The sequence below is a fragment of the Strigops habroptila genome, chromosome 3, assembly GCF_004027225.2.
Source record: "Strigops habroptila isolate Jane chromosome 3, bStrHab1.2.pri, whole genome shotgun sequence".
In the NCBI taxonomy this organism is placed as follows: Eukaryota; Metazoa; Chordata; class Aves; order Psittaciformes; family Psittacidae; genus Strigops; species Strigops habroptila.
The window spans coordinates 48661344-48689266 of NC_044279.2; the positions used below are offsets into that span (position 1 = coordinate 48661344).

General features: G+C 38.0%; 1 protein-coding gene across 6 annotated transcripts in view; it reads left to right on the forward strand.

Moving 5' to 3' along the window:
* The window catches only part of VEZT (vezatin, adherens junctions transmembrane protein), a 63618-nt gene that overhangs the window by 10808 nt on the left and 24887 nt on the right, over positions 1-27923 (forward strand). For 3 of the 6 annotated variants that reach the window (XM_030480059.1, XM_030480062.1, XM_030480064.1), the window contains exons 2-7: positions 3620-3754; positions 10024-10113; positions 12451-12626; positions 15384-15659; positions 20657-20806; positions 26534-26681. In XM_030480059.1, coding sequence (XP_030335919.1) covers positions 3620-3754; positions 10024-10113; positions 12451-12626; positions 15384-15659; positions 20657-20806; positions 26534-26681 — 975 coding nt within the window. Of the gene's footprint in view, positions 1-3619; positions 3755-10023; positions 10114-12450; positions 12627-15383; positions 15660-20656; positions 20807-26533; positions 26682-27923 lie in introns of those variants that run through there. The other 3 variants (XM_030480060.1, XM_030480063.1, XM_030480061.1) reach the window with 2 other exon arrangements.

Consider the following 27923-nt stretch of genomic DNA (forward strand, 5'->3'; position numbering starts at 1 on the left):
AACAAACCTGACTGTCAAACATGAGTAATACTAACTATTCTAGTTATTATCTGGGAGTGTTTGAAAGAAAGGATTCAAAAATATGTGGAAATAGATTCCTCTAGAATAATATGATGCTGTAGTAATAGGAAGATGATATTTTGTATTTTACATTTCTTTTTCATGCTGTCCACTGAAACAACCTTGCTGCCCCTTTACCTCACATTCTAACATAAAAACCTTCACTTGAGTCTAAATTTTTTTTTTTTCTTTTTAAATTACAACCTATTACTGCTTGTAAGGGTAAACTTTCTGGTATGTCCTGAATTTCTTAAACTCAAAGTGTAGTATCTATAATATGTGCTGAAATGTAAAATCAGTAGCCTTTTTTTTTTTTCCCCAATGTTGGAATGTTGAAAAAAAGGAATGCAGGAATTTTGGGCAAAGAAAGTTAGGAAGAAAAAAGGCAGATCCCTTCTATTTTCCCCAACCAAAAAATAGATTTTTTTAAATATTACTATGACATTTGCAGGTGGAAGCAGCTGAGCCTGATAATGCTGATGAATGACAGCATGAATTGAAACCAAGGAACTTTACTCACAGTTAGAAGTGCATGTGCAAGAATACGTGCATATCTGTGATTTTTATGAGAAAGAAGGCATTTGGGAATGAGAGGTTCGAGTAAAGATGTCATCTAGAAATTCAGAGGTATAAATTGCGGGACATCAGGCGCATTATGAGGTTTAATTATTGTTTTTAAAGCTTTGTGAAGATAAAAAATGCCAAGTAAGCATTAAGTATAACGCTAATATATTGAAACAAGCAATAGGATATTTTAATGATATATTGCCATTCTGTAATTGCATAACTAATAGTTTTTTGGTAATATTGTAATTCTAGTGCGAATGTTCACATACATAAAATCTACCCTTAAACTTCTAAATTCCTTTACTGGGTTTTCTAGCCATTACTTTTATATTTCATGGGAGAAATTTGCTATAGACTGGTGAAGACATCCTTAGCGAGTTATACAGGCCACACAGCTTTACAAGTGACAGGCTTGTCAGTATCATTTAAAGTTAGGCAGTATCTAGGACATGAAAATAAACAAATAGTGTGTTTTTATGTTAGCATAGGCTAATGTGTGTATGCCACCAGTGATATTTCTAATAGAAGAGTTTAGTCTACAAATTTTATGAACAAAATGTAAAGCTGTGTTTGTTACACAAGCGACCTCACTCTTCATGGAAGAATTTTATGATCATTTCATTAAGGTTCTTAATCTAATATCACAAGGGTCTCAACCCACTTCTTACTCAGTGCTTTCTTTACCCACATCTTACATGCTCCTAATGGATTCAGAAGGGGGAACAATGGTGGTTTTACTCTTGCAGCATAAGGGATTTTAGGCAAAGCAAAATTCTTGGTCATGTAACAGAGATTTTCCAATGTGCACTTAACTTCCCCTGGTAATCTTTTAGCAATAAATGGGAAAGAGAAAGCATGTGAAGCCAGAAAAATGTGTTAGAAGAGGATTGTCATAGTCTGAGTACTTTCTGATACACTGAAAGAGGAGAACTTTTATCTACTTGAAGAAATATGTGATAAGCATTCAAGTTAAATTTTAATTAGTTATCATTTTCTAGCTCAGTAGTCAGAAAACTGATATCCGGTTCCAATCAGTAATAAAAAATTGCAAAGCTACCCATAATTAGACCCTGTAAAAGCCTTCAAAAAATTAATCAGAAGGGATTTACGTAAAACTAGTCAGGAGCCTGTATTCTACCTTGATTACAAGAACAAATAAAATTACTCTTCGTAGGTAGGGGCTAAAGTCTCACTCACATTTGGAGAGATGGTGTATTTTTTATTATTTCTGTAGAGTAGAAAATATTAGTTACAATTAGATGGAAGGTTTTGATGTTGCCAAATACCCAGTAAGAGGGAAAAATTGATCAAGATGATGGCCAAGATGATGGACAGGTCTGCCAAGAGCCTAGATACAATTTCCTGCCTGGAGTGAGCATCAACACGATGATTTTGAATAAAACATTCTCTGGTCTCCCACTGTTTTGTCTATGTGTCTTCATCTAAATGGGGAAAATTCTGGCTGGTTGTGACCGGTCTCCATGCTACACAGCCTAAAGCACCGCCTGTTGGGATGTTCAGGTTGTTCCAGGTGTGCTGACGGTGCACAGCCTGGCTCTGTATGAAAACGGTTTTAAGAAGACAAGGTTATGTGCATCCATTCATTCTCTGAGTTTTGTCCTGAAGTTATTACACAAATTTAACTGTCTTAAATAAGAGAACTATTCTAGTCTATTATGTTTTCTTTTCCATTTTAATTAAGTAACTCTGGTAAAGTGTCACGTTCTACACCTTCTTTTCAGCCAATCCTAACAGCACATTGTTTAATTAGAGTTAGATGCATTTGAAAAAGTACTTAACAATGGAGAAGGGTACTTGAAAAAAAAGCTAGGATTGAGTTGTCACACTGGAAAAATTCCCACAAGGAAATGAGTCATTAACCTACCCTAGTGTTTTGCAGGATAGTCATCATGTGAGGGGAATTTTCTGTACCTTTGAGTTGGTACAAATGTTTCAGTTTCAGGTGATGACTGGACACTGTATCAGTTGTACCTCAGCAGAGCATGCAATAGTATGAATTTGCATGCTTTAAATAGGTAGGAGTGCTCAAAATAGCACTTTAGTGATGGAGTTAGAAAAAGTCCCTGGAGGTAACAAGTTAATTGTGCTCAGCTTGCGTGAATGATTGCTTCTGAGTTTGATTGTATGGCAAGCAGTCATTTGAGATTTGGCCATGTTGGTACGTGGTCATAGTGGATCAGCCGCCTTCACAAGTTGCGCCAGCAAGTTAGTGATTTTTATTGTAACAGTTTGTTATCACAGTGGAACACCTTCCACTAGACCAGGTTGCTCTAAGCCCTGTCCAACCTGGCCTTGAACACTGCCAGGGATGGGGCAGCCACAACTTCTCTGGGCAACCTGTGCCAGTGTCTCACCACCCTCACAGTGAAGAATTTCTTTCTAGTATGTAATCTAAACCTTTTTCAGTTTAAAGCCATTCCCCCTTGTCCTCTCACTACAGGCCTTGGTAAAAAGTCTGTCCCTATCTTTTTTATAAGCCCCCTTTAATTATTGTAAGGCTGCAGTAAGGTCTTTCTGGAGCCTTCGCTCCTCAGGGTTGAACAACCCCAGCTCTGTCAGCCTTTGCTCAAAGGAGGAGTGTTTCAGCCCTCTGATCGTTTCTGTGGCCCTCCTCTGGACCTGCTCTAATAGGTTCATGTCTTTCTTGTGCTGGGGACCCCAGAGCTGAACGCAGTGCTCCAGGTGGAGTCTCAAAAGAGCAGAGTAGAAGGGGAGAATCACCTCCTTCAACCTGCTGGCCATGCTTTTTATACAGCCCAAAGTATGATTTGGCTTTCTGGGCTGCAAGCGTACATTGCCAGCTTATATCCCGTTTTTCATCCACCACTATCCCAAAGTCATTCTCTGCAGGGCTGCTCTCAATCCCTTCCTTGCTGGTTGTATGGTTGCTGTATTCACAGTTGTGTTTTGTGGAAAACAGGGAATGATTTTAACATTGTTTTATTATTTTTCATTTTTAATTCTCTTTCAGAATTCCCCACTCTACCAATATCTGCAGGATTTGGGACACACAGATTTTGAAGTATGTTCATCTGTGTCGCAGAAAGCAGAGCAATGTGCAGCAGCGGAAAGCCAAAGAGAGCGGACTCTGCATGCTGCCCAGAAAGTGAGCACTCTCCTGTTCCTATTTATCTTCTCAAAGGAGAACCACATTATTTCACAAATAAATAGGCAAAATCAGAGGGGATGAAGATAAACCTCTTACTTTATTAAAAGAAAAACAAAATAAAACAAAACCAAAACACCCAGTCAATTGTCATATCTTGTCTGCAAATGTGTTTGGAAATGCATGTTTTGCCAGTATAGTTTGGAGTGCTTCTTTGCCCTTGCATAAGCTAAGGAAACAAGAAATGTTGATAATGAATTTTTTGAGTGTTGTAAGTTGTCTTCTTTACTGGATATTACTGTGTTACCTTAGCATGACATTCTGGGAATAAATCTACTGGAGCTCAGTTTTCCTGTTGTTCATTCTGTTGTTCATTCTTATTTCATACTTCTTCAGCCATTTTCAAATCAGAGGTTCACAACACCTTTCCTCTTGTTAGTAACCTCTGCTGCTTTCCTGCTCCACAATGTTCTACCCTCTCAATTAGTGGGCAGTGAACTGGGGGAGCATCCGATTTTTCCCAAACACAGGTGGTATGATGAGTGGTCAGGAAATCCCCATAACGTCTCCCTACAGGTTTCAGTGGATGGGGCATATGAGGAGAGCTATTGCTTTTCTTGGGATCTTTTCTCAGATAATGCCATCTTGACATATATCTTCTCGGTTCTCAGATGCTTCAAGGAATTAGCCAAGTAATAGTCACAAGGCTTTATTTCAACAATTTTTTTTCCAGTTTTGTATGTGTCCCTCTTGTTCCTCCTTTGATTTAGGTCAGAAGCATTTTTCTTGTGGATTTTTTAACCTATTCTAGTGTGTGTAGGATCTTAAAGGGGAGGATTTGGAAGTGTATAAATTGATGTGGATAACATCAGTCAGGTTTTTTTTCTGGTCTGGGGGAAGAATGTGTGGTTTCTGAGATATTTGCTATGGTATACTTGCAGGCACTGACATGCAGTCTTTGAAGTGAAAATTTAGAAATCGCAGTGTGAAGCTTATTCATCTGGCAGTATTCAGAGGAGTGTTGATGGGTCGTATTTTCACATAGTGATATTCATTTCAGCCACTCTCTGTATAGGCTACATAAGCTGCCTCACACACTCATTAGTCCATTTGAAAAGACAGGATGATAAAACATGAAACATTTTGCTTTGGTCTTCAGTCCTGTTGGAATCAATCTTCGTGTATAGATTGGTCATAGTTTGGTTTTACCTGTTGGGCAGGTGCGCTGTGCGCTTTGCTTCACAGCCTTGAGCCCAGTTTCTGAGACTTGCAGTCCTGTGGAAGTGTGCCATGTCTCCCTCTTCTCATGCCCCACTTTCTGATCAAAGATAACTATGTAGATAAGATGCAGGGTGCATATCCACTGAGCAGACCAGTAAGTACTGCATGCCCAGCACATGGATCAGATGCCTGTAAAAAATAATCATACTATAATAAGAATCCCTAAGTTTAGTACTGTTCAGCCATGTTCTTGTAGAGTTTACAGCTTTTCAAAGAGTTCAATAATCACGTAGAAAAGAATCAGGAAGGAGCTTGATTGCAGAACTCTGGTCTCGTGTGCTGAGGATTTGTGAGACACGAAACAGATTAATTGAGGGGAGGAGGAGAAGTGATTCTTGCAGTGTCTCCGTGCTTCCTCAGCTGATTTCTCTACTGTAAGATTATTTCAAATTTAATGAATAAATTGATTTCTAGTTACTAGTGATGTGGATAGCTATTGCATTTGGAATATGATTGCTCCTATGAGCGGTCACAAGGCAAGGCTGAATTTAATTCAGGGTTTAACTCACAAGTTTTTATACTTTAATTTAAACTACCTTTAAAAATATTCATGAAAATATTAAGCCCACTAGCCTTACTTTTCAGAAATGACAGTTATTGTCACCATAGCCCTTAAGAAACCACTGAAAATTTTTCTTCCCTTTTAAAGCTATTGGCAGTTTTGAGGTACATTTACGTTGAAGATACCTGTTCTGGCTTAGTGCAGGAAGACTTTAATTAAACCACTGTTAATTGAAAATTAGAGTGACGCTTTATTGGCTGATTATGTGTTCATTACTATGAAGTAATGCATGCGGTGTCACTTGCTAGCTGCGTTACTTTGTTTTACATACTTACTTTTGTGAAAGTCAGTAAAGCAGTACGATGCTGCGTTCATGTATATGATTTCCAAATTTAATACGAAAGTGCTGTGGGGTGAAGAATCTCAAAAGGATTAATTACACTGCTTTGAAAAACCTTAAGTATTCTGTTTTTTTTCCCTTCCTTCCTCTCAAGCATTTTACACTTTATTTTATTGTGTTGTGAGCAAGTCCTCCAGTATTGTGTCAGATGTAGGAGTAATTCGCTATGGTTTGCCTTGCAACTTGAAGGGAGTGGGTGTGTGAAAATGTGCTGTCCATTTCTTACAAATACTAGGATGATATTCACATTGTCTCATCTCTGTCTAGACAAGGATATGTGGTAGAAATAAGGAAGAAACCTGTGTGTAACTTCTAGTGATATAGGTTCTTTCTGCTGCTGTTCCAGTACTAGTTTGGGAATGTTAACACTTTTCTTTTGTAATCTGATGTTAGAAAGTCTGTTTTTGTCATTTTATTTCTGTGTCCCATTTTGATAGGGTGTCTCAAAAGGAAAGAGAATGAGGGAAAGGCAGCTGGCCACACATTTAAGGAAGTAGACTGGATTTAGAAGGACGTGAGGCTTTGCTGCAACGTTTATATGACACACAGGCAAATTATTTACATCCCCATCCAATCATTTCCTCAATTTACATGAGCAAGTTATCACTTTCCTTCTCTCAGTCTTTGCTGGCCTAATCTACTGAAATTATAAATGTCTGGGAAACAAATGGTTTCTGAGTTCTGAATATGTACCTACCCTTGGTCCTGACATAAAATGATCTTGTTGAGGCTTAGTGTAGTGCAAAATACAATAACAAGGCACAGATGATGTTCCATGCTGTGTGATGTCTAGCACATGTGTACGTTTTCCTTTTGTTCTGAAAAGCAAGTTTACAAATGCCTTGAACGCTTTATTAAAATAAAAATGGAAAAGCTGCAGTATTGCTTTATCTTTGAGTTGAGATTGTTTACTCCTCATATATCCAGTCAAGTAGGAACCCTGTGCAAATACATTCTGGTGACATGTAGCAAGATTTTGGCAAGGCGAAGATCTAGTTTGGGATCTTCAGGGACTGAAAAAATATCTGGGAAAGAAAGGGGTTCCTAGTGACTGATACAAACATCGCTTCTGTGTCTTGCTGTCCTGCCAAGCAAAGCATGTGAACATTGAGCTGAAAAGCTCAATAAAGGTAAAGGTGCTTCAAGGTTGTGTTCTAAGGGCTGTTGGAGTGCCAAGCTCCCATCTGAGGGAGTATAGAGATGTGATTTAGCACGATAATTATAGGTGCAGTGTTCCTGGCTGTACTAATCTCTGGAGGAAATTACAGTAAAGTAGTGGTCTCATGATCACTTGATACTCCAAAGCACTGCTTGCAAGACCTCTTAGACCTGTTTTCTGGAATTAAATCCTATTTGGGTAATTCTGCTTGATCTTTACAGAACGTATTTCCTCCCATTTACATTTTTTCTTTCTCAGTCATTTTCTTAGACTGCTGTGCATATCTGAATGTTTAAATTGATTATACTGTCACACCTTATCCCATCCCATTATGATAATATTTCATCACTAGAACAGAGCTGGAGGCAGCTACCAAGGATTGTGTTGGGGCTAGCCCTCAGTAGCTGTGCAGGCGACCTGATGTGGAAAGACAGAGGGACCGGGCCTTTGCCTTTGTCTAGGGTTCCCACCCACTTAATGCTAGCTCTGGATAGCTGGGAAGTATTGAATATGTAGCATTATCTTCTTTCCGAAGTGCACAGAATTGAAAGGTGCCGATGTGAATGAATGTTGATATTTTAGATACCTGCTAGCTTACCACTTCAGGTTCATCCTGTGCAAAAGAGAAATAGTCCTTAGGATTTTATTTTAGATTCAAATGAATGTGCCTAAAATATTTTTTGTATTTTTATGTTTTTTAATGTTAGGAGTTATACATCTTCATTAGTTAGTTTACAGAGGGTTTGACTGAGTGGTGTTCTAAAGCTGTGAGAATGCTCCAGAAGCATTCGCAACATGACCTGACTTGTGTGTTGATGAAAGTTGTTTTACTTGTCAGTAACACTCCCAATGGGAATGTAAACTGTGAGACATTAGTCCAAGGATCTGAATAATTTAATGTGTTACTGTACTCTACTGGGTCACAGCCCAAGACAGTGGGTTGTCTTGTTATGTGTTTTCAAGCACTGACGTGCCTGTTGAGTGTTCATGCAAGCTCAGATTTTTATTTTTAAACTAAAACACAGAAAATAAACCAAAAGATTATTTACTTAGCACACTAGTATGGTTTTGGTTTGCTGGAGTTTTTTTTCAGTAATTCCGCGGTCTAGTTTAATCAGCTGGTGACAGTTTAAAATTATCCTGATGTGGGTTTAAATGTTCATGATAAAAACCCCAAAGACTTATGAAAGCTAAATGGTTGAAAATGGGAAGCTCCAGGAGGCATCACTTTAAGTAGTAAATGGACAATTTTTCTGTACCCTGCTTTCAAAGTATGGGGAAAAGTACTTCTGAATGAAGTATCTTGTCTGCAGCTCAAATGCAGAGCAAAGACCTTTGTTTATTTTCTACAGATTGTAATTGGAAAATTTTATTTTATTTTTCACCACTTCACAAGAAACTTCAGAGGATAATCCAATGCTGCACTTTGTGACACTCTTCTCCCCTTCCAACTTACGTCAGTGCCCTTGAGCAACATCAAAGTACAATCCCTTGGATTTATTCCATAGTCTAAGAAGTGTGGATTGTTGGGATAGCTCCTCCTAGTAAGCCACAATGATGCCTGTGTATTGGGAAGAGCTATCATTATGAAACCCCTATTGGTTTGTCTTTCCACTGACCTAAAAACACTTCCTTTTGGTATAGGTCTGAAATTCTAACTGTGCACAGAAAGATGAGGCATATATAAAGAAAAGCTCAACTTAGGTACATAAATGGATGCCAAAGTTAGTTATTTCAAAAATTGTTGAAGCATAAGGGCTTCAGGGTGACAATTTCTGATGTTTACTCAAAGCTGTTCTGCCCTGGCTTGCTGCATCAAATTTGTGTCGTGCTGGCTTGCAGAGGGCTGTCAGGTTGATCACAGTGCTAACCGCAAAGCTTCAAGCTCCTGTTGCTTGGTTTTACTCTTCTATTATCTCCCACCTTGTAGTTGGGGGAAAGAAAAACCCAAACCAACGAAACAAGGAGAGGGGTACACATGTAGGTGCTCCACAGTTAATTTTTTGGGGCCTACATTTGGCTTGATTGTATTGCATGTCAGCACTCTGAAGATTAAGAGGTAGGGCCTCAGAAATCATGAAATACATGTAATACATGTATTTCAAAAAATGCTTCCTGTCAGCTTAGTCTGAGGGAAGTAGATACACAATGCATGTCAAAACCTCTTTTTTTTTAATTGAATGGCTACAGAGTGAAGCAATATCGTGCATCTTTTTAATTATAGTCTTTCATACATCATAGTTTAGGAAGATACATGAGTGGAATGTGTGATGACCAAGACGGAGTCCCTCATTAGTGTTACATTTATAGCTCAGATGAAAGTGTGGGTTTAGCAGGCATGGGAAGCAGCATGGAGGTAAAGTACACTCATGATAGCACACACTGGTTGGGACAGGGAGGTTCTGGAACAGTTCCTCTTCTTACAGTCGCTCTTCCCTGTCCCTGTTTACAACTTCTCCAAAGCTTTTTCCTCACTCTGTGGTGGTCTGCCAAAGATAGGTTGTTCCTCTCCTGGTCTTTTCTTCATTCCTCATTAGCCATTTAACTTGGTTTTTTTATCCTCAAGGAGAAAGGTTTTTCGTAGCAATGCAGTATCTGCCAACTTAAGATCAAACTAATTCTAGCTGTAGTTATTTTTAACAGTACAACATAACAATCCATTATGCTCCAAATAGGTGGGGTTACTGAAAGCTTTATTTCATGCTCTTGTGTGTACAGGCAAACTGACGGGAAGCAGATGTTCCTTAGTGTACTCTGAAGTTAAGCCAGACACAGTAAGCGAAACTTCCTTACAGGTACTTGGGTCTGAGTTAACAAGAAAAGCAAATGCAGAAGTAAAGGAATTGTCTGTTGTTATTTATTTTTGGCTTTGTTTTGTTTGGTTTTGTTGGTTTTTTTCTAACTGGAGTAATTTCTGTTCCCTTCAGCAAAGCATCCTGTCAAAACTAGTTGAGTTCTTTAGAAGTTGGTTTCCTTTTCCACATTATAAGAAAAATGATGATATACTTCACCGACTGGTAAGTGATCCTTTTTTTTTCCATTTCCTTTCCTAATCCACAGGTCTTCCTCTCCTCTGTACCTCATCCTCTGACCACCATCCTTGGTCTGTATTGTTGATTTTGGCTCTAAGAGTTTTACTTCAGACAATATTGATTCTGGTTTTCAGAGTTACTGTGCCAGGCAAATTGAGCACACAAGAACAGAAACAGTATCAGTAGCCAGGTTGAAGACTTTCCAAATGTGGAAGAGAAAATAAAATGTATTAGAGAAATTCTTGAAAGCTGAAAGGTGTTAACCTACAGAGTAGTTACACTCTTTGATGGAAGGCAGTGTGGAGATGCTGGCAGAGAAAGTTCAAATGTTGCAGCCTAGTGCTTTGCAGACACATCTCAAGACAGAATGCTCTAGAGCTTTACTGGAGTATTGCTTCACCCTCTGTTTCCGTGTGTTAGCTCAGGCATAGCACCACCCCAGTGCAGCTCTACTACCCCTGAACCCATCCTGGCCCAGCACTGCTGTCCACAGTGCTTCTGCATTTGGGAAAAGCAAAACAAACTAAGGCACCTCCATTAGAATGCTTCAGAACAGTGTTACGGTCTGGCTGCAGGGAGAGGCAAGAGCAGTTCTCTGTAGTACCTATGCACTCTCAGCAGTTCAGAAGCAGATTGGGAGTCCATCTGCCCACCAGAAGTTGTATTCTACTCCCGGAGCCTGCAGGAACTTTTAGGGCCCAACTCACCTTGCATGAGGTAGACTGAAGGGTCATAGTTCTACCCCACATAGTTAAAAATAGTTTTATGGTGCCTTTACACCAGTTCTCTGCAGTGCCACTTTCCAGCCAGGTCAGTCTCTAGCCTGGGCTTAACTGAGATCTGCTTTAACTTGTACCCACCTGCTCCAGGTTCCTAGTCTGGCTTGCCAATGTCGCATTAGTCAGACTGTACTAGAATCTGAAAGTTAGCATTTTGATTTATTTTTTATTACTATGATGTAGGGATGATGTCTTCAGATGTAGCTTCAAAAAAAAAAAAGTTGAGTTCTGCCGAGCCCAATTGCTATCTCTTCTCCCTTATCTCAAGAGGACAAAATTTCCTCTTACTATTGATGTCGGATTGTCTTTTTTAATTCCTCTATCTTCCCCTATGAATCAAAGATATTATCTTAACAGCTTTTTTTAGCCTTACTTTCTTGAGATGGAGACACAACGAAAAGAATACAGAAAACACGTTTCTCCTGCTGCTTGCTACAGTAGGGTACTGAAATGACACAGGATGTGTCAGAGGAGGCAGAGTTTCCTCTTGCACACAGTCCTGAAACAAATGTTTGCTATTAAAAGTAGAATGCAAAATATCTCAAGTGACATCAATGTATGGAATTAAATTCTTGATGAGCTATCTTATAGTTTCATAAAGAATCTCAATCTGTCAATGACAGAACTAAACAGATTTTGTACTGTGAAATGTCATAGTTCTGTTAAAAGCTTCTAATAGAGGGTTTTCAGAAATACTCTCCTTTCCCTCCTGTAAGCTAGCTAGATGTAAAGATGCATGTGTTCAGTGTTTGTTGGGTTTTGTTATGACATTCTTAACTTAGTTTGTAGTTATAGTTTGGTGCAGTATGCAAATTAAAATTTCTCTGGTGGATATACTTGTCTACAAGAGCTTTGTATCTGTCTTGAAGAGCTATACTTGTAAGGAAAAAAATAGCAAATGCTTATCGTGGCATCAAATCCATAAGTAACTCCCCGAAGTTTGCGTGGAGTTCAGCAAGTGTGTGGTGTTCGGAGTCCCATGCTGTTTTGTGTTTGGATTGAGTTCCTTTGGAAAGGCACGGAATCCTTCAGGAGAGGACTTCACTGTCTCCGCTCAGGGCTTGAGTCCAGTGCATTTACCATAATGTTTTTAAGTATCCACAGGTGATTTTTTGTTGACTAATCTGTAATATCCCTCTTTTTCTTCCTGATTTTTGTTTGTTAATGATGTAAATTATTTCATGACATCAAAAAAAAGTGTTTGCTATTTTATTAATGACCTTCTGATAGATATAGTACCTCTGCAATTCTTACACAAATATATTGGCATAATCTGTGGCATGTTTCCAGGTATTGTTACTGTCTAGGTCAGATCACAAAGTCAGTGCAATGCATCCTGCAAGTCTGAACTGTTAGGGAGTATGTAATTTTTTAAAGTAGCTACTTATGATATATCTAAAACATTCCTGTAGTCTTTGGGAACAGATTGTTGTCATCAAAGTGTAGAGTGTCTGGGTGTTTTCCTTGCTCTGCTAACTTAATTTTAAGAATTTGCATATACTCTACTAATGCCTGTTTTTTTCTCCTGCCCATTCGTGGCTAGGATGTTGGATTTCGATTTGACACGCTCCGTACCATCCTGCAACAGGAAGTTCTGCTGCAGGAGGATGTGGAACTGATTGAGTTCCTTGACCCCAGTATCCTGTCTGCAGGGCAGTGTAAGCAACAGGAAAACAGACAGCTTCCAACGCTACGCTCCCTAGCAACTCCTAATATTTGGTATTGTACAGACAATATCTATCACCATATTCACTGAGAAACAACCAAAAAATATATTGTGTGTTCTTTATATAAAATGCAGCAACAAAGTAACTACTTTTTTTTTTTCCTCAGGTCTTAGAGTTTTGGTCCACTAGTCCCCAAATTTTTGTATAAGCATGGGGTTTTTTTTCACAGGTATTTTATTGAAAGAGTGAGATTTAATCTGAGATAGCTACATGAACCCTAATATGTGCTCTAGGGAAGAACTAACATGGTTGATTAATTCATGAATTTCTAAAGCCATACAGTGGTGATTTTGTTAAATGAGACATGATTGTGAAGGCTGAATTGAAAAGTGTCTTCTTTGCTGTGGTCTTCATAAAATATGTCGGGGAGGTGTGTGCAATTACTTTTCAGATGTAGAATACCAGAAGAACAGACTAAAGAATTTTTAAAGAAGATGCATTCAAGCCAGCAGAGACTGGTGAAATTCACCCTGGAAAACTGAAGGAGCTAGCTGCAGAAGTGTCAGAATAGCTAACATTTGAAAAACAGCTAGGAGAGTGGGTGTTCTGACAGAGTGTCTTGCTCAGAAAGGGACAGGAATCAGTAAATAAAAATACCTCATAACACAGCCCAGTGGTATGTTTTCATGCTATGTTAGGAAAATGGATAAAATTATTATAAAGCCACAGCATGTTAAAACCCCAGATGTTTAAGTTGTAATATGTCATTATTGGTGCTCTCTGTCAAACAAGAGAACTTCTGAACCAGATTTTTCCAGTGCTTTGTCCTGGTCCTAGCACTATTCATTGTTTCTTTAACTGTTCAGATGATAAAGTACACTTAAAAAAATTGTGAATATTGCTCAGCTTACAGACAACACCAAGTTTATAATTGTTTTGGCAGAATGGAATTCAAAGTAACTTTGGGAAATATCTTGAAATCAGTAGAAAAGTCAATAGGCAAAAGTCTAATGCTACACTTGGGAAGGAAAAATCAAATTAATAAACATAGGTGGTGAATAATTGGGTAGGCAGTACTACTTCAGAAAAGGATCTGAGCATGGTTGCGGAGTATAAACTGAATGCTTCAGCAAATTATTGAAAAAAAAGGCAAATCTCATCCTGATGTCCTTGTTATATGCAGGACACAGGGGGTTACTTTTCTGTCTGTTTCCCTAACTCTTGTGTTAAGACTACAGCCTTTGGTTTTGGATGCCACACTCAGAGAGACATAGGCAATTTAGAGAAAGGCCAGAGCAGAACAAGAATAATAATGAGTTTAAAAATTACAATCTTTTGGAAACATCAGAGTGTGCTAGGATTGTTTGGCCAAAATGGAGAAAATTGAGGTGGGATAGAACAGTGTTACAATGTGTAGAAGGTAGCTAATAGGAAGGTGGTTATCAGTCGTCATTTATTCTGTTCAGAAAAGGAAAGGATGTGAGGAAAAATAATGCAATTAATTTGCCAGTGATTCAGACTGGACTTGGGGGAAATCTTTTGAACTCTTAAGGATATTTATGAGTTGCAATAGCTGCCTGGGTGGGTTGTGGAGTCTGAATTTTCTTCTTCAGTCTGTCTGTGATGATCTGAATTAACCAGAGACTGAAAGTGGACACAGTGAGCTTTTAAATCCTTTCAAGTCTTTCATTGTTGTGATTCATTTTCTATGTGTGTGATTTTATTTATTTTTAATGTACCAAGCAAGTTGTAGACTATGTGTCTGTCCTTTTTAATTACATATCTGAATATTTTAACCCTGGAGCTTTAATCAAAGCTATCAGTAGCCCTGAAGAATTAACACTTGTAAAGCTTGTTGAAATATGACCACAAAACTGTCCAGAAAACAGAAACCCAGAGATCATGCCTGAGTTTAGAAATCAGAAAATATTTCTTGTGAATACTTCCAAAACTAAATACAAGATATGCAGCCTTAAGGGTAAAGAAAGTGAATGTTTTTCTTTCAAAAAATTATGAAAAAATCAAGTTGTTATGCATCTTAAAGCCCATATCCAATCCATCTCTGTGAAGACTGTCATTTAAAAAACTGCAACTATAGTACTGTATATGAAATACAGTGTGTTTTCTAGCAGTTTCTTCTTTTTGTGTAATTTTTCTAGGTGAAAATAACAGCTTTATGAAGTTTTTTTAATGTTCTTGAGAAATAGCTGATTGGTGAGATACAGTAACTCTGTTCTCTAAGGATTTGCAAGAGCTGCTAAATTATTTAAAATGATTATAAAAGCCATCTTTATAAAAATGTGTTAAAAACTAGTGCTGTGTTGGTGTCCAAGTTAAATGAGTCAGACTCTAGAAAAAATAAAGCTGGCATTACTTGAGGATTTTGTTACCAAAAGAAACATGCCCTTCCCTACTGTACTCTTGAACCTGGAAGTACCGATATTCCAGTTCCTATCCACCCTGGCTTACAATGCTGAGTAGTCAGGTTTTTTTCTTTTTCTATTTTCTTTTCTTTTTTTTGAAGTCATATGTGTAAGAGAAACTGACCTTTCAAAATGGTACATTATTCTTCCCCTTGTGCCATAAAAAAGCTGGAGAAATGTTTCCTTAGAGTATACTGACCATTTAGTGTCATGTACATATAAATCTGAATCTGCCACTAGGAATATTTTTTGGTGTTTACAGCTCCCTTCAGAACCTACATTAAAAGGTCCCGTAATAAGATGTCAAATGCAACCAGAATCTTCATGATTTTGCCACTCGTTTAAGCTCAGGACTCTGTGGCTGATGATACTTTTTCTGTTTGCAGGGACGTCTCGCTGCTTCTTGCCTTTGTAAGTGCACTGCTTATGCTTCCTTCGTGGTGGAAGGAATCATCGTGGCTGCTGTGGGGACCAGTTCTGCTTGTCTATGCAGTCTTCCGAGTGTGGGGCACATGGAGGACAGCCAAGCTGCAAATGTCCCTGCAAAAATACTGTATCCAGCTGGAAGAAACAGTGGCAAATAGCCGAGCTTTTACTAATCTCGTGAGGAAAGCTCTACGACTCATTCAAGAGACTGAAGTAATTTCCAGAGGATTTACCCTGTGAGTCTATATTTCCCTTTATTTAATACACAGATCCATTCAAGCCAGATGCCTTCTAAAATTGTCTGATTACACCATCTCACATAACAAGTGGAATTACTGAAAAACGTGATACTTAAAGCTTTTTGTTCACATAAAATAATGTAATTTCCATTCATACTAAATATATGAATTCTAACAATTCAGTGTTAAAAGCTGGCATCCTGAAGAAGAATTAAGTCTCACCAAACTTGTATGCCATTGAAATCTCCTATTCTGCTAGCAATGAAACACATGAAGAAATGGATTTTGAACCAATTTAGTTAACTATTTTGGGGAGTCATTTAGAGGGTTGTTTCTATGAGGGGGGGTTGTCTTTTATTACCAAATCTATGTAAATAAACTGACTGCAAGTAATAATTTGTATTTTAGAAAACAAATATGAATTCTACTTTTAGAATAGAATCAGTCTGTTTTTATTTAACAAATAACAATCTGAAGTAATGAGAACACAGCAATCAGCAAAGACCAGCAAAGGTAATTTCCCACCTCAACTAAAGTTTACATTACTCACTGAGAGTTATTTTCACCAATTTGCTATGTGAAAGGACATCAGAACATGTTTAGTGTAAGCAATGATCCCAAAGCCAACAGGCCTGCTTCTACGCACTTTCATTGCCATGTATGCCTTTCACTTATAACAACCTGTGGTTAGATATGTACCTGTGCCAGTTAGACTTAAGGTTAAAGGAGGTGGGAAGTGCCAGCAACTAAAATCCAGTCAACTTATTTCTAAAATCAGTAAAAGAATTCCCTTGTGTGCACCAAGGAATTGTTTGTTCATGCAAGACCAACTATTCTGCACTCAGGCACATGTTTTTACATGCAGGTTTGAAACTGTAGACTTAACATTTTGAATTAATTTTCTAGCTTGAGATACCTTCAGTATGCTTCACTGAAGAAATGTTTCATTCTCCCTTTGGAATGCAAAAGCATGTCTTCAGTCTGCCTAGCTATGTGTTTTGGTTTGTTTTGGTTTTTTGCTGAAGAAACATATAGTTAAGCAATAGGCAGTCTTATCTTTGCAAATGGGTTCTTAAAAGAAATTGTTGTTAGGGCTTGTCCAAGTTACATATGAAAAAAACATTTGGATTTTTTCCTAAGTTAAAGCAAACGAACTTGTGGTCAATGTCTATATTGCTGGTGTTTTGTTCTTTTACTACATATCTTAGATAACAGATTAACAAAAACCAGACTGGTCTTTAAGCTGATGCCTGATGTAATAGCCTCTTTACTTAAAACTTTGACAAGCTTTTCCAAAGACTTTGGAGTATGGATGGACTGGGAGAAGTCTGACTGTGCCAGCATCCTCATTGGAACAGTTGTCCAGTATGAAGAAGTCAGTGCTGTACAGGTTTTTGTTTGGTTTAGCCTGGAGGAAATTCTAATTCCAGAGTGTCCTTTTCTGCAACCATATAAGCAAAAGATGCTGCTGCACAGGGCACCTGAAATTCTTTCTAGAGATAGCACTTCATGCATGATCTGAAAAACTAGCTACCTTTTTTCTTCCAGAATTTTGCTACAATGTACCTTAGCAGAACAAAGTTTTGTGTGTTCTCCTGTAGTAAATTTGTCAAAGTCTTAATGCTTGTTCAGAGTGACATGGCGATAGGAATGCTTGCATCTAAAAGTTAATGAGTATCTTCTTGTGTCATTTTGCATCTTTGAAGGAATGGGATTTCAGCCAGGTAGCACAGCATCCTGTTCAGTGATACATATGTTGCTGTTCTAGTATACTTCTAGCTCAGCATTGTTTGGAATGTGCATGAACTCTGTTGTCAGTGGAAAAATACTGAAGCTGACATTTAAACAGTACTGAGTTCAGATTTTCGCTAGGTGTACTTAGCTAAATTCTGATATGGCAAGGCCAGGCCTGCATCTTTGGCCAGAAGCTCCTTGTATTCCACTACTGTTTCTTCTCATTGCAGTGTCCATTGCTATGTTCTTGTCTATGCTAGGCTAATTCGCATATGCTTTGAAATATCTGTGGCTTTGCTTTATTCTACCCTGTTTGCCCCTTGTTAATTGATATTTGACTGTCTCTGTAAATGTAAAATTTTTCTTCATGAGGTTTTGGTCAGTTGTCCCTGGCTCACTGGTTTACTACTGTGTGACAGTGACTGCTATATGATTAACCAATTCAAACATCATTTTGCCTTCATTCCCCTCCCACCCAAATAAAACCTCACAGCAGCCACTTAGGAAGGATACTAACAGGCTTTTTATATTAGCTGCTCTCAAAGGCAACTGGATATTCTGATTTTAGAATGGCCTTCAGAAGTGTTTAACGCTACTGTTGGCATTTCAGGGATGTCTGCATGGTACAAGCTCTGCGATGCAGAGATGGCTGAGACCTCACCAGGGTAGTTTGGATTGCAGAAATTGTGCAGCCAAGGTAGGGCAGTGCTATACTTGGGCAGAATGACACTATTTCTGTCTAATGGCTTTCATTTGCAATTAAACAAATGAAGCCTGATCATGGGTTGCAGCCTGGAATTTCTGCTGGGTAATGAAAGTATGTCCATTGTCTCACACATTATGAAATGAAAGCTGTAGGAATACGTAATGAAAGGCTGCAGCAGTAAGCATTGAGTAATTATTTCCTTGTTTGTCACTGAAATAATTAGCTTTTCTCCAAAATGCTCCCTTTCTACGATATTTTAAACTAGAATCAAGCTCAATGAACACGTATTGGTGTTTATAGCATCTTTATAGAATTGCTTTCATGGTGGAGTGCAGTAATAGGTTTTTATTAATGTGTCTATACAAGTTTGTTAGAAGTTGAGAGCCTATTCAAAATTTAGCTTGTGAGATCAATGGAGAAATAAGTCACTGTTCTTTTCTTGTAGAATGGTTTGGAGCAGTAGGAAAGAGGAAATTCACCCTTAACCTTTTTTCTTCTTGCTATTTGTGGCTGATACGCAAAGCTGATAATATTTTGTAAGCTCAATTAAAATATATAGAAGATAAATGGAACATTAGGAACTTAGTGATATGGCATGTCTGGCATAGAGACATTTATAGCAAATTATACTAATTTAAGATTACTGGAATAAAAAATAATTATTTTATAAAAAACACTGAAACAAGCCGTCCCAGAAGGAAAGCAAATTGTTTTGCTGAATACTGGCAGTACATACTGTGCATGAGTCGTGCTATATTTGTTCTGTATGGGAGCTGGAAATGCTTACATCGTTGTAGCAGAACATAGATCTCTTTCTCTCTTTTACAGTAGAAGAATTTTGCTCTTTTTCTTTGAGCCTACTTCTGACAATTCACCCAGGGCTTGAGTCTACAAACTGATGGGAGAGTTTATTCATAAACACTTCCAGCTGTTACCTTCAAAAACTAGGGAAACATTAAAGGTCGGCATGTACTACATTACATGCTGTGTTCCCTAGTGAAATGTATGGCAAGACTAGCATTTTAGATTTACATTTAGAAATTGAAATTAACACAGTTTGGGTTTATTTTATTCAGATTTTAAAGTACTTTATGAGATGTTATATAAACCATTTTAGTATCACTCACATAATTTAATATGGTACACAGACATTTTAATGTGGTATTTTGGCTAGCGTATTCAATATACTGCAGTATTTGGCATGAATCTCCTTGTGTTAATCATATTTAACATACTGATAATGGGTTCAGCGTTGCTCACTGGGTGGGCTGCATTGCTTTTCATATTTGGCAGTGAGATGATAAGTTATTTCCCCTCCCGGTCAATGTGCAGCATGGTCCAGCTAAGCACATGCAGTAGGACTGACATTTTTCCAGCAGGGTCAGGTCTGCTGTCTTAGTCAGCTCTTCAGTCACATAGGCTACAGAAATAGTTCCCAGTGAAATACCCACCTCGATCTTGCCAGGTACCCTATATGCTTTTCCATTTTAAGTGGCCAAAGACAGGAAATCACCTCCTTACCATGCCCTGGGAAAGGTGAGAGCAGAAGCAGGCTTCCAGTCTCCAAACAATTAATCACAATTCATCGTCCTGTTGTCCACACTATGTCCATTCCTGACTTGATTCTAGTAAAAACAGTCCCAGCATGTAGAGGCTATTTTCAGTGTCTCAGTCATAGGTTTGGTATTAGACTGTATATGAATAGATATAACTGGATATTAATCTTTTTTTTCTCCTCTTTTACAGCTTAATATTAGACAGACATAGTTAACATTCACCCAGTTCACAAGTCAGTTTATTTCCAGATGAGGCAATTTCTTACAGTTCTAAAGCCATTTTGAAGTATATTCTAATAGGCAAATGGCACAGTTTCTTTTAAATGATATATTCACCTGAATAAATGGACACCAAAGTATATTTTCAAATATGCTTGCATAGTTGCATACATTTCGTGAGTTTACCTGTCAGACTCCCACAGACACAGCTGCCATTCATTGCATGATGATAAAATCTATGTCACCACTCAAATAATACCTCTGTTGACCTAGAAAAGAGAGCATGGTAAAGGTTGAAAGAATATAGAGGTTTGCATGAAAAACAATATGTAGTAGCACATTTTTTCTGCAAAAAATATTGAAAGAACAAATTTGGATATAAAGAGGTATATGTTAAGTATTTGTTAAAATTTCCAAAGTTTACAGTGGGCTTGTGGTAGTTTTGTATCAGAAATAATATTATGGCCTGTCCACCCTTAGTGTATGATTTTGGAAAACTTTGGAGAAAACAAGTGTTTCCTGTATTCCTGTCATGTTTCCAAATGAATGCGGGCTGCTTGTCTGAAATTCGGATCAAATATGTCATTGATATGCTGGATAATAATATAGTATATATTATTACATGTATCATTGATATGATGGATTATTTTTGTTTTGCTCTCATAGTTACTGAGTGGTTTGAAAAAGTTTTCTAAGTAATGGAATAAGAAAGCTGATGTACTGTCTTTTAAAAATACTTTAGGACATCTGTACAGTTGTATCACATTTTACTTTTCAAGTTTGCTTGACAGGGTCAGTGCCGCTTGCCCATTTAATAAAGCTGGACAGCATCCTAGTCAGCATCTTATTGGTCTCCGGAAAGCCGTATATCGCTCTGTCAGAGCCAACTTCCGAGCTTCAAGACTGGCTACTCTGTACATGCTGAAAAAATATCCTTTTTGCAAAACCTGAAGAGTTCAGATATTCCACATAACCTACCTGTAATTGTTCAGAGTGTCTAAACACCTACCAGTGTTTAGAGTTAGTATATCTAGAAATGTATAGTATTTAATTACATACTTAAACAAGACAAATTAAATGTAGCATAGTAAATTGGGATTTATGCTTGGTCTGGAACGTTTGTTAATTTTTTGACTTTTTGTGTACTGTGCAGTGTGAGAGAAGAGTCTGTGCTCTGAAAATGTTGTCCCAGTTGCTGATACCTGTGTCCTTGGTGTAAGCACTGTTAATGTGTTTGAGTCCTGAAGGATTTTGTTTTATAATTCCTCTTAGTCATCTTTTCCCTCTGCACCAAAATAGCCTCTTCTCTGAACAATATGGCCTTTCACTCAACATCCCTGTGTTCAAAGGTAAGTTGATTTCCTGTTTCAGACAAGCTGGGTGAAACTCTGCTTACATTAGTTAGCCAAAAGGCACATGTAAGAGTGAGGAGTTTCTACTCTGAATCAGAGCAGAACACTTTGTTCAGATTCCATTTTGTGAAGTGTCATCTATATTTCTTTGGTGAATTGTATACTTTCTTTAATGGTGTTAGCATGTCAAGGGTTTTTTCTGTGTTTATTATACTTGTTGTACTATATAGGAAATAGTGATGTTTTCACCCTGTATTACAGCAAAAAAATAAAACAGATACATTCCTGATCTGGAAAAACACATGCAGGGAAACAAAAGCTGGTGGTAGTGCGAGTGGTGAAAATCTGACATGACAAATCACTTCTTTTGTCTTCCTGGAACATAATACTTGAGTAATATATCTTGCCTGGCAAATGGATGGAGGTACTGAGTGATGACATGTCAACACACAGGGGGACACACAAAGCTCCTGGTATGTGCACTCACTTTGAAGGAAATGAGTATTTCTTTGCAAAGCAGTAACTTTTGTAGGGGTAAGCATCCTCCTTCTGGGCTCAAGACTTCACTCTTAGTTCTCAGGAATAAGGTGTATTTGCTACGTAAAGAAAGAAAAATTACTCTGACTGATTCAGACAGGTTAATAAGAGCAACTGATACCTAGCTTGGAAATAATCAAGAATCACTTCCGGGAACAAGAGATCTGAAGATAGGATCAGTTAACATGGCCTTCTCAAGTATCCTCCTGCATGAAGGATAGCAGTGGTTAGAAGAGGTGTGCAGGTTGTTGCTGTGGCTGGGGAAGTTACAAGTCAAGGACTATTGATGTGCATTAGACTGTCCACTCGTTTTGTAACTACTAAACTTAAGGAATGGCTTTTAAATTAAGGAATGGGAGAGAAGAAAGCTTTGTTTACTTTGGATAATTTGACTTTTAGATCTGTCTTTGAAAAATTTTTAAGATGGAAGTTCCGTTATGCCAAATTATCATGCAGATATCACAGTAGTAAGGGCCAGCAGAAATAAATGGCTGAAAAATTCGTTGACGTTGTGTGTATATAGATAGGTTCTTGACAAATGGAAAGAGAAGCATTATATTTGTGCACAACATCGTGGCAAAACCAGTGGTAGCATGTGAGCTGAGATGCAGGCTGGTCCAATTCTGCAGTGCATGAAAACTGAAAGTAAGGTCCTTAAGTGTAAGGAAGGTGAGTAAAGGATTCCTCCTCCCCACCAGGATAATTAAAAGAAGCTTTAAGGTAGTTCCAAATTGCCTTAGTTTGAATTTTTCCCTGTGTATCATGAATGCCTGTAAATGTTATGTGTATTACATGGGTATATATGGCAAGGAGCATCTTTCAAATAGATTCCAGTGCCTCTTGCAATTGAATAGAACTCTTACGCTGGAGGGGCCAAAGATTCCTTCATGTCAAAAGCATTCACAGCTGCCACTTGTGGCAACTTTAATGCCCTTGTCTGTCATCAGGTTGTTAACAGAAATCTGGCCTAGAGCAAGGAGAAAAAGGAACTGGAGAGATTAAATAAAGGAGCGAGGTGATAAATTGAAGGGAAGGAATGTTGATAAATTAAAGGAAAGGAACTTCCATCCAAAATCTGGAAATGAGATGCCAATTCTGACTTTTGTGGTTCTTTTTAGTAAGCTCTGCTTTGCACAAGATCAGAAGATATTTCTCAATTTAGCATAAACAAATGCAAAATTGCATAAACTTGATATGTTCTCTTTACTCGCTTCAATAAAACTAGAAGTTTAGCAGTATTTGCTTGTGGCTAGTGTGCCCCCTTTTATCTAGACAGCTGCCTTCAGGGAGTAGAATAAATTAATATTGTCATAATTAAAATTTGTTCCTATGTAAAACAAAAAAGATACAATTATAGTTTAGCTTTATACCAGGCATTTGTATCAAACTTGGTGGACCAGTAATTTAATGAGATGGAAAGACATATTCCTTACATTTTATGTGAAGGGACAGTTGGATACTTGCAGAAACAATTCAGCATTTTCTAATGCTGTTCTTATTCTGATTTGTTCATACTGGAAAGAGTACATTGCTCAAAATCATAGAACAGTCAGAAGGGAGAAAAGAGAAGAGTATTTCTTTTTTAATCTGGAAGATAAGGATATAGCAGGCTTAAACTCAAATTAGGCGTTTTGGATTAAGTATTTACAGGATGTTGTGCAGACTGGTCACTACTAGTTCAACAAATCTCTACACTATACTCCATCGAATTGTGTAATAACTCAGGCAGTACTTCAGTTGGCATGCTTAATATTTTTATGCTTAAGAGTCTTGTGGGTTCTGTACCATAGGAATCTATGCTTTATTCACTGGTTTAATTATATGCAAGCTGGATGGAGGAAATTTTATATCTTATTTTGCTGGATTATGTTAATAGTCTCATCTTCAGCCGGTGCAAGATTGTGTGATAGTACATTTCCATTGAACTATATTGATAGGTAGGACCTGGGCATTGGACTATATAAACTAAAAAAGCTTTAATTTTGTTGTGTGAGGTGTCATTCTCTGAATGCAAAGCATAAGTGGTGTTATAAAACCAGACATTGAATAGCAGTATTTTAAAATGAATTGTATCTTACCCCATTAAGGTGGAAGAGATATAAATACATTTTATGTCTTTGAGGTGCACTGAGCATGGGGAAAATTGCAGATTTCCTCTAGTAAATCTAATGAAACATTGTTCCTTCTCCTCTGTAAAAATTTCATCATGAAATGTTAGAAAAACACATACCTTTTAACTTGGGAAAGAAAAAGCTCAAACAAGAAAACAGGAAGCTAAACAAAAAGCATTACCCTCTTTGGGTCATGAAAGCCTAAATCAGAAATCCGATGCTGGAGAGTCTGAGTAAAGGTACTTGGGCATTTTGCAGTGCAGTGTTTCTTCCTTGACCAGCCAATGCATCACATGTTTAGTTCATCCCTTCTGCCTGGTGAGCAAGTAAGTGTTTCATAAAAAAGCAGCTTGGATTTCTTAAGGATATTGTGAGTCCCTCCTGTTAGATCTTTAGATGGGAATGTGCTTTTGAAGAGCAAACTCTGAATATTAAATTGCAACATACGGGGGTACATTATTATTCTTGCTTTTAGGCAAATAAGAGTGGCCTCCTGGCAGAGGTTTGACATTCACTGTACAGATATTTTATTCTGGATTTGACAGCTTATTATTAAGCAGTTTTGCTTTCTCTTCTCCCAAGCTATTAGCTTGGGAGATGTAAGGGCGATGTAAGTTAAACAGGTGAATGAAATATTTTCACAAAGACATATAAAATTTCATTAACTTAAGCTTAGTTACTGTATTTTGGCTTTAATAGAAAACATTAGCACTTAAAATACTTGCTTTTTAGAGCAAAGCATGTGAAAGAAGCGTGTTTGTGCGTACATATATGTTTGTGTGTATGTGCTTAAACTTTCTAGAGGTTTACTCCTTAGGAAGCTAATGGTGGCATGGGATCAGTTCTCTGCTTTCATCTATCCCCTAGTAATGGGGGTGGGAGGGCTGCAGTAGTAGGTTGCAGGCAGGGCAAGGCAGGCAGGTGCCGGGGTACTCTGGGAATCCCTAGTTGAGACATGGTATTGATAAGGGGCTCCTTTGGTCAAACCACTCATTTCAGATGTTGCCTGGAATTTTTTTCTTAACATGACTTAGAAATTCACATGTGTCCAAACTGCTTTTTATGGTATTCATGTGTTGGAAATGTCTTGTTGCAGGAAAAGATTAACAAGGAATGTAATTAGTCCCTGAGATAACTGGTCCTGAAGGGTTTTGACCTGACTTTTCAATCTCTGATGGAGTTACCATCCTCATCCCATGTGCTCCATCTGCTGGGCATGCTGTCAGGTTAATTGACAATAGACAGCATTCATGTGAGGCAGCTGCTAGTGGCAATAGTAATATTCTGCTCCTAATTAATTTGCCTTGCAGGTTTTTGTCTGAACATTTAATAGGCTTCTTTCTTCCTGGGTTTCTTTTGGGGATAAATTAGGAAGAGTATTTGTTTGGTTAGAACCTCGACACTTGGCATTGTTCTTTTCTGGAACACAGAATATGATTTTTTTATGCAATGTTCTCTTACTCAAGTGATAAAAATTTTCTTGAGCAAATCACTTTTACAGATTCAATCTTATGAGAATTTAGCACGTAGAAAACTTGGGAGTAAAAGCGGGTGGAACTTGTAGCTTCCCCAGAAAACATTAGTTAGACAAGGGACAAGTGCTTCTAATTGGCTTTATGTGCACCAAGAGATGAAAGTATTCAGTTTGCAAATTGAAATATAAATGAAAAAAAACAGTTTAAATTAAAGCCTTATTTTCATTGATGCTTTACAAATATTTATATATATATTTCTGTGGAGCAAATGTGCTTATGACGATAAGTTGTAAGTTTCTGTTTTAAAGCAAATTTTACTGTTTTGAGACTAGGTGACTATCCAAAATGCACAGAAATCTTGAACTGTTTCTCCTCCTCCTTCCCCAGTATGAGATTAGCCTAAAATTAGAGCTATTTTAAAATAAATGCTGCCTAGCCAATGAATTATTTCTATCTGTCTTCTGGTATCAGTTATATAGTGCTTGCTTCCTACTTATTAAGCAGTTCTGAGGACTGGGAATGTACATTTTCCCACTCAGAATTTAAATGTGCTGAATAGTGTTGATAACAGTTTGCTGCTGTTCCTGACAAGATCATGGTGGCTTTACAGCAATGTAATCAATGAAATTGATGGTATGACAATCAGGAGCTCCTGTTCTTCGCAGTACTATCTGGAATGTCAAAGACCAATTATTGTGAGCAGTCCCTCCACAGACAGAACTCGTAGGGAATTCCCATCATCCTGAGTCTGGTCTGTAGCGTAGGCTACCTTTGAAACTTAAAATTGCGCAAGTGTTCTTCTCTTTCCTCTGTTAAATATATGATTTCTGGTTTAAGATCAACATCAGCTACTTCTTGGAAACTTACTATTTAAAGATACTTTCCTTACTTGAAAGTGATGCAGGGATCTTTCATCTATCTGTTTTGTTTCTTTTTATGTGTTTGTATTTACACATAGCTATTTTGTCAATATCTTATCTCTCATCCTCCTAAGAGCCTTTAAAACTTGTGCTCTGAATAAGGATTGCAAAATGTTCAATTAAACACAATTCGGGTGGATTTGGGTGGAATGTAGGTGCTTTCATACAAATTGCCAGAAATAAACCTTATTAGGTGTTTTTTCCTTTTCTGTGTGTTTAACGCAAAAGTTGCTTTGTTAACCACCTTAACTCCAGCTAAACCTACCCTCTGAACTCAGAGAGTGACAACGTGACCAGCTACATCTGTGTAGTCCCCTTTAAGGAGTTGGGTCTGGGACTGAGCGAAGAGCAGGTCTCTGAAGAGGAGGCACACAATCTAACTGATGGCTTCAGCTTGCCTGCACTCAAGGTAACCTCTCTGAGAAGGACATACACATCCACACAGGCTCCTGGTGAAAATCTCTTTCAGTTGCCGTGAAGCCCTGTGGCTTGTATATACTAGCCTGTAGTAACATGGTCCACTGAGGAGGAGATGTAATCAGTCTCATGTATTTCTAAATTTATTGGCATATAGGCTATTTCTTTTTGCATGTGGTTGAAGAGAAGTGGCACAGTCATAGAATGGTTTGGGATGGAAGGGACCTTAAAGATCATCTGGTTCCAACCCCCCTGCCATGGGCAGGGACACCTTCCACTAGAGCAGGTTGCTCCAAGCCCCATTCAACCTGGCCGTGAACACTGCCAGGAATGAGGCTGCCACAACTTCTTTGGGCAACCTGTGCCAGTGCCTCACAATCCTCATAGTGAAGAACTTCTTCCTAATAGCTAATGTAAACCTACCCTCCTTCAGTTTAAAGCCATTCCCTATTGTCCTATCGCTACATGCCCTTGTAAAAAGTCCCTCTCCAGATGTCTTGTAGGCCCCCCTTGAGTACTATGAGGCTGCTCTAAGGTCTCCCCAGAGCCTTCTCGCCTTCAGGCTGAACAACCCAAATACAACATTAGGATTTTTTTTTCTGCAAATCATGTAAATTCAAGTCAGCTTGATCAATCTCTTTCTTAAACATGATTTTTTGCTCTGTGATTTCACTTGATCCCAGCTGAATAAAATGATTTCCAAGTTTGTACTTACATATTTTTTAGCTAATCTCCTGACTTCAATAAAGAGACACATCAGAAGATACAAATTAATTGTAACTGCCAAAGAGAATAGCTGCATTTAGTTACGCCAAGGAGTAGAAATCACGAGCTTGAACCCCTGCTGCCATGAGCCAGTGTGGTTCTTTGATCTTTGATAAACATTTAACTGAACAGAACAACAACCGTATCATGGCCTTTTAATCTAATTTCATTTGAGATGTTAGGTGGTTTTAATTTGTGTGAGTCAATGTTTGCAGTTGCAAAGAAGATCTAATTTGAATGCAAGCCTTGACACTCCAGTGATTCTCTGCTGAGGCAGTCCCCTTTCAACATTATTTTTTTAAATGGAAAATTCCATTATTATGTGATTTCTGTGTTTCAATGGGGTTGGCTTTTGTTGCATTTTATTCACTGAATTCCTAGACCTCGACTTCTTTTGTTCTGACAGTAAATGTTACCAGTAATAGCAATTGCCAAGCTTTGAGGCTTTGTCTAATTAGTTGTAAGCTAA